A 9,804-nucleotide genomic window follows, 5' to 3' on the forward strand; every position below is an offset into this window, starting at 1 on the left:
CAAGGAGTTGTAGCCAGTTTTGGAATGGGTGGCCAGTAGTAAACTAGAAATGAACATCTCCAAAACTAAGAGCATTGTATGGACCCCAGGAAGAGTAGCTGCTGCTTTTGTAACAGCTAATGGTGATCCTAATAACATACCCCAAAATAACTTCCTGTATGTCGACACTCTAATCAAACAAGGATGTGGTTTTTGGATGATCCACTACTTTGCATGTCATTGATCCTTGTCTTGCATGACAGATCTTCATCATCATTGATCCACCATCAACATTACAATTCAGATAACATCTCAGATAACCCCAAGGGATTGTTGTTAGTAATGAAACAGTGGTTTTTGTGAAAGTATGTTTATTTGACAAAGTAAAACACCTTTCCTCTTATGTAGTAATATATAAGTCAACACACCTACTCAGTGCAGCCAGAAGATCAAATAAACAATTGTTAAAGTTATGGTCATTTTAAGGTATTGTTTTTAAATCTAAACAGCAGTCAACAACATGGTAGACTCCTAATTCTTGTACGCAGTGGTGTAGTGGAGGGTAAGCACTATTTCCTCACATTTTGTATTTTACACAAAAATGTAGCCACCTATCATGGAAAAATAATAAGGAAATATAGGGGGTGTTACTTTATTCCCAACGAATGGCGTTTAACCACCTATTTTTTTTAACCAGTACATCACTGGTTGTACGAATTACTCCAGATGCTGAGGATGACGATGAAGCTGAAGGTGACGAAAATGCAGTAGACAACAAAAAGCAGCCGGTCGAGGATGTAGCCCACCTGCATCCAGTCCTGGGAGATCTGGTTCCCGTCCACATGTTGGGCCACCTGGAGGCGGATGGACTGCAGCTCATTGCCCAGATTCCTCAGCTCCGCCAGGGTTGGATCGCCTTCCTCTGCCCACATCTTACCTGGTTCTCCTGTTTGAACCTGTCTCTCCACCGTCACTAGAGGACAGACTTTCAAGTCTGTTTCTTAGAGACAAGAGGGAAGGAAGGGAGAAAGGAGAAATGATGAATATACCTCCTAAAGACAAAGGGTATTGATTGTCTAACGTCAGACCTAGTCAAATGGCTGGAAAAATGTATCAGAGTGATTCCTACATTTATGTTACTGTTCAGGCCTGTGATTGAATGCATTCACTATATTGCTTTGGGTTGGACAAAATCAGGTTCTGCTAATTGCATGAAAGTCTGTGTAATTGTAACTCCCTGGAGGGATCAGATCAGGGGTACCTCCTGCAACTGGATTGAGGATGATCTTGTCCTCTCTTGATTTCTGAGGCAGCCAGACGAGGTTGCCCATGAAGCGCAGGACGAGCACTCGGACCCAGCCAGGCACTGGGTGGAAGTTACTGGAGCCAACCAGGAGGTTGGTGATGAGAATAGTCTCCAGCAGGCTGGCCACCATCAGAGCCAAGCAGATGGCGAAGAACACATCTGCATGGGCGGGAGGAGGAGGAGGGAGGTGAAGAGAGGAAAATATTCAGCTACTCTTTGGAGGACAAAGGAAGTGGACTTCAAAAAAGACACTTCCCTTAACAGCTAATCCAACAACACAAAGTAAACATCTACCTCTACATGTATGACTTACGACAAATATGGCATTCCCAGTACACATGTTTTCATACTCACTTATCAGTGGAATGGTGCTTCCTGTGACGGGCAGCAGGTTATTTATGATGAGCAGAAAGACCGAGTAGCCCAAAATAAGGGTCATCTTGAAGGAGGAGCGGTCCACGTTCTGGGGAGGCAACAGGAAGCTGAAGAGATCCACAGTGATGAGGAAGCAGCTGGGGATCAGGAGGTTCACCACGTAGAGGGTTGCTCTGCGCCTCAGGACAATCTACAGTTCAGAGACACAACAGTCAATGACAACCTTCAAGGGTGATCTGGCTTGGTGCAGTAGATTCCCTTATCATACAAGACAAAGTCATAAATAGCTGGGTTTGCATCCTATGCGTGAAACAGGAAGTACTCTCTGAAACAAAAGTAACGCTAGAAATATGGAGAACTCAACGTTCTGTAGTAGTTCAGCCAAATTTCTTGCGTCTGAGAAATTGCAGTGCTTTGGGTTCTTACATAGAAGCAGAGCTCATCATAGGGGTTGCTTTCTCCCTGATCAAATGATGATAACTTGAACTTGCTGGATTTGATGTCCATCAGCTCCCACTCCCCTTCAGTGGACAACACACTAATGGAGCGTTTCAGGATGTCCTCCACCTTCTTCCCTAAGGTAATCCTTATGTCCGACACTGCAGGGGAGATAAAGGAATGGGTCATACTGGGATAAATGTGCTGAACCTATATGGAAGCAGAACGCGATCTGTATTGAGGGGATGGTAAACTTGGGCCTAATAGGTTGACACTGAGTAATATATCAAAAACTTCAATGGACTCGGTGGACAACCCTGTCTCATACCTATCATTTAAGATCACAAAGGAGAGTCAGGATGTTTTTTGGGGAGAGAAGGAGCGATGGGTTTGGCATCAGACCCTTAACTTCAAAGATGTCCTAAAGCGTGGTGGTATTGACGTCTTACCGTGGTGGATGTAGGATCTGAAGGTGAAGGTGCAGTTCTGGACGTCAAAGGGGAAGGTGTAGATCTCCAGGTTACAGGAGCTAACCACTCTGACAGGGTTGGCGTCTCGCACTTTACCAGTGTGCTTAATGTACACATAAGGGACGATGGGAGCTCTGTTTTCATCCATACTGTGAGACAGGGTGAAATAGGGGGACAATTTCAAACCATGGGCCTGATATAAATCATATGTTTTATATTTCTAAATCTTGACTGAATCAGTCACTAGTGCAATAAAAAGGGACAGAATTAATGTGTTTGTTAAGATGTCTTCACCCTCGCCAAATTCTAATTAGCATAATAAAAACATCCCTATCAAAATCTGTTTAAGCTGGAGTATGTATGTATGGCCTGTGTCTCAATCCACCACATCCGCCAATGACGGCCTTCCGCATCTGCGGTGGAAGGTGGCTGAGCTACAGCGGTGTTTGTCAGACATTTAGACATCCCGAAAATTGGTCTTCTCTCAAAAATGTCTGTATAGCCCAAACAAACTAATATGACTCTCACAAATACGATGGTGTTCTCCATTTTGCTCTACGACCCCCGTAAACGAGACTCGTTTGAAGTAGTTACCGCCGATCTCCCAACTTCATTTCTAACTTCACCTCAGGAATTTGTTTACATCCCTGTAAGTGAGCCTTTATCCTTTGACAAGGTAATCCATCCACCTGACAGGTGTGGCATATTAAGAAGCTGTTTAAGGAGCATGATTATTACACAGTTGCACCTTGTGCTGGGGACAATAAAAGGCCACTCTAAAATGTGCAGTTTTGTCACACAAAACAATGCCACAGATGTCTCAAGTTTTGAGGGAGCATGCAATTGGCATGCTGACTGCAGGAATGTCCTGTGTTCATTTCTCTACCATAAGCTGCCTCCAATGTCATTTTAGATAATTTGGCAGTACAACCGGCCACACAAGCGCAGGCCATGTGTATGGCGTCGTGTGGGCTAGTGGTTTCCTGATGTCAACTTTGTGAACATTGTGAACAGAGTTCCCCATGGTGACGGTGGGGTTATGGTATGCGCAGGCATAAGCTAATGAACACAATTGCATTTTATCAATTGTCAATTTGAATGCACAAAAGTACCGCAACGACATCCTGAGGTCCATTTTTTGTATTTTTTTGTATGTATCTGTAATCAACAGCCAGTCATGTGAAATCCATAGATTAGGGACGAATGAATTTATTTGATTTACTGATTTCCTCATATGAACTGTAACTCAGTAAAATCGTTGAAATTGTTGCATGTTGTGTTTATATATAGATATAAATGTCGTGGGTATCATCGGTGAAGGAGGACCAAAATGCAGCAGGACTGTGTTTGTTCATTTTGAACATTTATTAAATCAAAACGAACACAACAAACAAGAGCACGAACGATCCACTGACAGTCTGGCAAGGCACAAGGCTAAACACAGAACAATTTCCCACAAACACACAGACAAACACACCCAACTAATATAGGACTTCCAATCAAAGGCAACACCGCACAGCTGCCTTCAATTGGAAGTCCACCCAAATTTACTCTACATAGAAACACACTTACTAGACTACACATAGAAATACATAAACATAGACCATAAACCAAAAACCCGGAAATACTAAATCAAATACCCTTTTACCAAAACACCACCCCGGACCACATAAAACAAATACCCTCTGCCACGTCCTGACCAAACTACAATAACAATCAACCCTTTTACTGGCCAGGACGTGACATTATAAGGAGTTTTAGTGCCCCAAAAAAAGAGTTTAAATGTGGGGGGAAAATAATTACACATTTTCTGATCTTTCTTAAATCTCTCAGATATATGACAGACACTTTAAAGCAAACTTCATTTACATGATTTTTTGACTATGTGTTTTTCCATGTATTAATCTGTTATTCACTGTGTTTCTATGGGCTAATAGCAGTAAGACCAAATCCAATGTTTCATTTAAAAAAATAAGTACATCGTATCTATATAGACTATAGAGATGTTTAACTCACAATTCATTAATTACCACATCTGGTGACCAGAACCTTTCCCTGGGGAGAGAAATATTGGCAGAGCCGCATTGGACTGGGTCCCAGCTGAAAAATTCATTCTCCCATTCCTGAAACAACACATTAGCAACAATACAATATGTTTGGAAGAAGTCTGGAAGCAGCACTCAAAATGATAATATGATGTTTAGGATTGTTCTATAGTCAAAGATAAAATATATTTTTTAGTTTTAACCAAATATATATCACTATTGCTATCCAGTACATATTGGTGCCCTAACAAATATGAAGTAATGTGAAGTAACGTCCTTAACACAGGTGCTGTAGGAGATTGAGAAACCAAAGAGCACATTGGAAATGACTCCCATACACTATGTACGTATACTTCCAAAAATAATAAAATAATACGCTCACCTTCACCAGCCAAATGTAGGTGTTCAACAGTTGTGCTTTTTCTTCCTGAAAAGATCATTCGTTTTCGTACAAAGTAAAGGAAATGAAGTAACATTTTACATAGGTCTACGAAACATGATGTGGAGGAACATTCAGAACAATATAGCACATGTCAAATACATTGATGGATTTAATAGTATGTCTCTTCAGGTGAACTAGTTGAAAGGGATACCATGCTGTCCTACTACTCCTTACCACACCCAGGATGCCGTAGAGAGTGAAGTACATGCTGATGTTGGTGGGGGTTGAGAGGTTCATGACAGGTCGTATGGAGTACAACTTCATCACGTTCTCCAGGGCGGCCAGAAGGGATATGGTGTTGGGGTTGGTGCAGTTCACCACTATCTTACATCTCAGGCCTGGTGCTGGGGGAACAATGGCAACCATGGTGCTTTATATTGTATTTTTGATATGGTCCTGTGTTCCTCAGTTAGTAGAACATGGCAGTTGCAACACCAGGGTTGTGGGTTCAATTTCCACTGGGGACCAGTATGGAAATGTATTCACTCACTACTGTATGTTGCTCTCGATAAGAGCATCTGATAAATTAGGTCAAATATCAAAACATCTTCAGTGAAAAGGCTTTACTTTTGCCCAACTAATGGGGATCGAGCATATTGTAGATATAATTATTAGAGTCTTGTTTGAATTATGAAGACCTTGCTACTTTTTCATATGATAGTCAAATGAATTGACTGCAAACCCACAAATAAATGATGTTATGAACTTGATCGTTAAGGTATCAGATACCCCAAGTAATATCAAAAAGTAAACATAAAACTAAAGAATAAATTAACTCAAACTATTACTCAAATATAGTATTTTAAGTTGACTTAAATTAGTTGACTTTACTCCTTTTTTCCCCGTGTAGAAGCTGTACCTACCCTGTACCATCATGCAGCAGATGATGAACAGAACCTGGTGGGAACTGACCGACCATCGTTGAGACTGAAATAGTCATTAAAAAAAATCACTGTTAGGGTCAAAGGTCAAATGGTTAATTAGATATACGGTCCGTTGTTAACTGTATGTTTGATAATTAACACAATGTGTATAACACCATGAATTACTTTATGAATTCACAACTTAATTTACCTCAAATGACACTTAACAAACGTTTTGAGAAATTACAGTATTGCAATGAAGCACATCAGACAGGCACAAAGCATGTGTTAGGTACATCCCCCAAATGTAACGAAAGGCATTAGAATGAACGATATTTACCTCCATTTTGGAAAAATCCTTGGCTGCCATCAAAAAGCAAGCTGCAAGTTTTTGCAAACTACTGTTGACCGTTTCAATCCTACAGTATGGCTGAAGAACTGTCTAAAGCAAAGCTTTGTTACCTCACTCCCATAACGATGGCATCTCTTCACCAGCTGGAACACATTTTATATATACAGACTAATTTGCATAGTTAAACACTTATGTTGATGTATTGTCATGTCATATCATAAGTTGCTGTTGGAGAATCCCCCGAAAATCTTACAGCTCCAGACAATTTTCAACTTTGAACACAATTCTCCTGACACAAAGATCTCTGATACCTTAGAAGTGACACAAAGATTTAGTGATTTCTTGATTCTACAATAAACTAAACATAGGACTTGTAAAAACCAAAAAAACAATATTCCTAGCAATATTCCTAGCAACAGAGAAGACCATGAGTGAGATCCATAAACCTTGGGGCAAATGAGGTGGTCAGTAGAGCAGGTGAACTCTTGTGGTACAGAGCTACTTTACCTGCAGGTGGTTGGATACAAAACAGGCGTGAGCCACAGTAAATGGCTGTGGTGGAGGGTGAAGTTGCCCATAGATGCTGATCCTGAGTCAGTTTATCATTTTCCACACTAATTATTACGTTTAGGATTGGGGGAGGAGAAGCTGATCCTAGATCTGTACCTAGGGGACATTTCACCCCAGAGCTGTGGTGTACCAACCTATGCAACAAGTGCAACCAGTGGGCATCGGACGATAGTGTACCAGAGCTCTGCAGACTACACGTACTGGGCTATGGAAATGAGCTGGGGGTTCACCTCAGCACACAAAGGAACAGGTGTCCCAACGTCCCCCCATTCAGCTCTCCCACCCAAATCATTTGTTACATAACTTGTGTTATGAAATGTTTGGTAATGTTTATTCTCTATCTCGTGTCTGATACAACATAGAGGCTGATAATTTAATTCCAGACGGGCGATAATATGAGTCCTGGAATTAGTTCATGACCTAAGGAAAGATGGATGGAGAGAGAGAGAAAGAGAGAGACAGACAGGGAGAGAGAGAGAGGCATGGAGAGCAAAGGAAGAGTGGAGATGAAGAAAGAAAGAAATAATGAGAAATAAAGAGAGAAAGAAAGAGAGATGGTAGGAAAGAAGAGCACACACATAGGATTACATGCTTTAGTATCAATGGAACCTAAATTACTCAATTGTCATACTGAGTAAAAGTAAAGATTACGATTCAAGTAAAATGGGGTCACCCAGTAAAATTCTACTTGAGTAAAAGTTTAAAAGTATTTGTTTTTAAATATGTTTCAGAATCAAAGTACATGGAATTGCTAAAATCTAAAACTATAAATCATTTCAAATTCCTCATAATAAGCAAACCAGGGGCACAATCCAACACGCAGACCTAATTTACACATTTTGTATATGTGTTTATTGAGTCCGCCAGATCAAAGGCAGTAGGGATGACCAAGGATGTTGTCTTGACAAGTGTGTGAGTTGGATCATTTTCCTGTCAAAATTTACTTTTGGGTGTCAGGGAAAATGTATGAAGAAAAAGTACATGATTTTCTTTAGTAATGTAGTTAAGTAAAAGTTGGCAAAAATAGAAACAGTAAAATGTAGAACATATACCCAAAAACCTCTTAAGTAGTACTTTAAAGTATTTTTACATAAGTACTTTACACCACTGTCAATAAGGCTAAGGTTATTCATAAGGGACATTGGCAACATCCAAAAATGACAAAACTCATATCCTGCAACATGGTATACTATATTGTGTGAAGTTGATCAAACCTCACCATTCAGCTAATGCTGTAGGCTACGCACCTATTTCTCAAAATGGATCATTCTCAGTAATATAATAACATTCAAGTTCTCTAAATGTCGCCATTCACGCTTGTAATAAGGTATTTTTAGAGGGACATTTTTATTTAAAAAAACATTGGCAGATTAACACCTTCCTGTTTACACTGAACAAAACTTTATACCATGTTCTTACTGCAGTACGACTGCAGACATGGAGGAGATCTCCTTGTTCTTACTGCAGTACCACTGTAGACATCAAATCACATTTTATTTGTCACATGCGCCGAATACAACAGCCGACATTTGGAAGGTTAGTCCAAATGAGGACTAAAAGACTTCCAAATAAAATCAAATCCACATCGAAGGGACAGCGTGGAGAAAGTGGAAGGTTTTAAGTTCCTCTGCGTACACATCATCGACAAATTGAAATGGTCCACCCACACAGACAATGTGGTGAAGAAGGCGCAACAGTGCCTCTTCAACATAAGGAGGCTGAAGAAATTTGGCTTGTCACCCAAAACCCTGACTAACTTCTAAAGATCCACAATCGATAGCATCCTGTCGGGCTGTTTCACAGCCTGGTACGGCAACTGCTCCACCCTCAACCGCAAGGCTCTCCAGAGGGTAGTGAGGTCTGCACAACGCATCACTGGGGGCAAACTACCTGCCCTCCATGACACAAACACCAATCGATAGCACAGGAAGGCCAAAAAGATCCTCAAGGACAACAACCACCCGAGCCACTGCCTGTTCACACCGCTACCATCCAGAAGGCGAGGTCAGTCCAGGTGCATCAAAGCTGGGACCGAGAGACTGAAGAACAGCTTCTATCTCAAGGCCATCAGACTGCTAAACAGCAGTCACTAACTCAGAGAGGCTGCTGCCTACATGGAGACCCAATCACTGGCCACTTAAACAAATGGATCACTAGTCACTTTAAACAATGCCACTTTAAATAATGCTACTTTAATAATGTTTACATATCTTACATTACTCATGTCATATGTACAGTCGTGGCCAAAAGTTTTGAGAATGACACAAATATACATTTTCACAAAGTCTGCTGCCTCAGTTTGTATGATGGCAATTTGCACATACTCCAGAATGTTATGAAGAGTGATCAGATGAATTGAAATTAATTGCAAAGTCCCTCTTTGACATGCAAATTAACTGAATCCCCCAAAAACATTTCCACTGCATTTCAGCCCTGCCACAAAAGGACCAGCTGACATCATGTCAGTGATTCTCTCGTTAACACAGGTGTGAGTGTTGACGAGGACAAGGCTGGAGATCACTCTGTCATACTGATTGAGTTCGAGTAACAGACTGGAAGCTTCAAAAGGAGGGTGGTGCTTGGAATCATTGTTCTTCCTCTGTCATCCATGGTTACCTGCAAGGAAACACGTGCTGTCATCATTGCTTTGCACAAAAAGGGCTTCACAGTCAAGGATATTGCTGCCATTAAGATTGTACCTCAATCAATTTATCAGATCATCAAGAACTTCAAGGAGAGCGGTTCAATTGTTGTGAAGAAGGCTTCAGGGTGCCCAAGAAAGTCCAGCAAGCGCCAGGACCATCTCCTAAAGTTGATTCAGCTGTGGGATCGGGGCACCACCAGTACAGAGCTTACTCAGGAATGGCAGCAGGCAGGTGTGAGTGCATCTGCACGCACAGTGAGGCGAAGACTTTTGGAGGATGGCCTGTTGTCAAGAAGGGCAGCAAAGAAGACACTTCTCTC

General features: G+C 41.2%; 1 protein-coding gene and 1 long non-coding RNA gene across 2 annotated transcripts; both read right to left on the reverse strand.

Annotated features, from left to right (window-relative positions):
• Positions 1 to 680: 680 nt before the first annotated feature.
• Positions 681 to 2,716, reverse strand: LOC123727715 (5-hydroxytryptamine receptor 3A-like). Its single transcript, XM_045696687.1, has 5 exons — positions 2,548 to 2,716; positions 2,087 to 2,259; positions 1,640 to 1,850; positions 1,241 to 1,444; positions 681 to 979 (listed from the first exon to the last, which is right to left on the reverse strand). The coding sequence occupies exons 1-5, from the start codon at positions 2,714 to 2,716 to the stop codon at positions 681 to 683; spliced, it is 1,056 nt and encodes a 351-aa protein (XP_045552643.1).
• A 2,512-nt stretch (positions 2,717 to 5,228) lies between these two features.
• Positions 5,229 to 5,984, reverse strand: LOC123727772 (uncharacterized). Its single transcript, XR_006759649.1, has 2 exons — positions 5,919 to 5,984; positions 5,229 to 5,399 (listed from the first exon to the last, which is right to left on the reverse strand). It is a non-coding gene; the product is annotated as an uncharacterized lncRNA (long non-coding RNA).
• Between the last annotated feature and the right edge of the window lie 3,820 nt (positions 5,985 to 9,804).

Source organism: Salmo salar, chromosome ssa16 (genome assembly GCF_905237065.1).
Source record: "Salmo salar chromosome ssa16, Ssal_v3.1, whole genome shotgun sequence".
In the NCBI taxonomy this organism is placed as follows: Eukaryota; Metazoa; Chordata; class Actinopteri; order Salmoniformes; family Salmonidae; genus Salmo; species Salmo salar.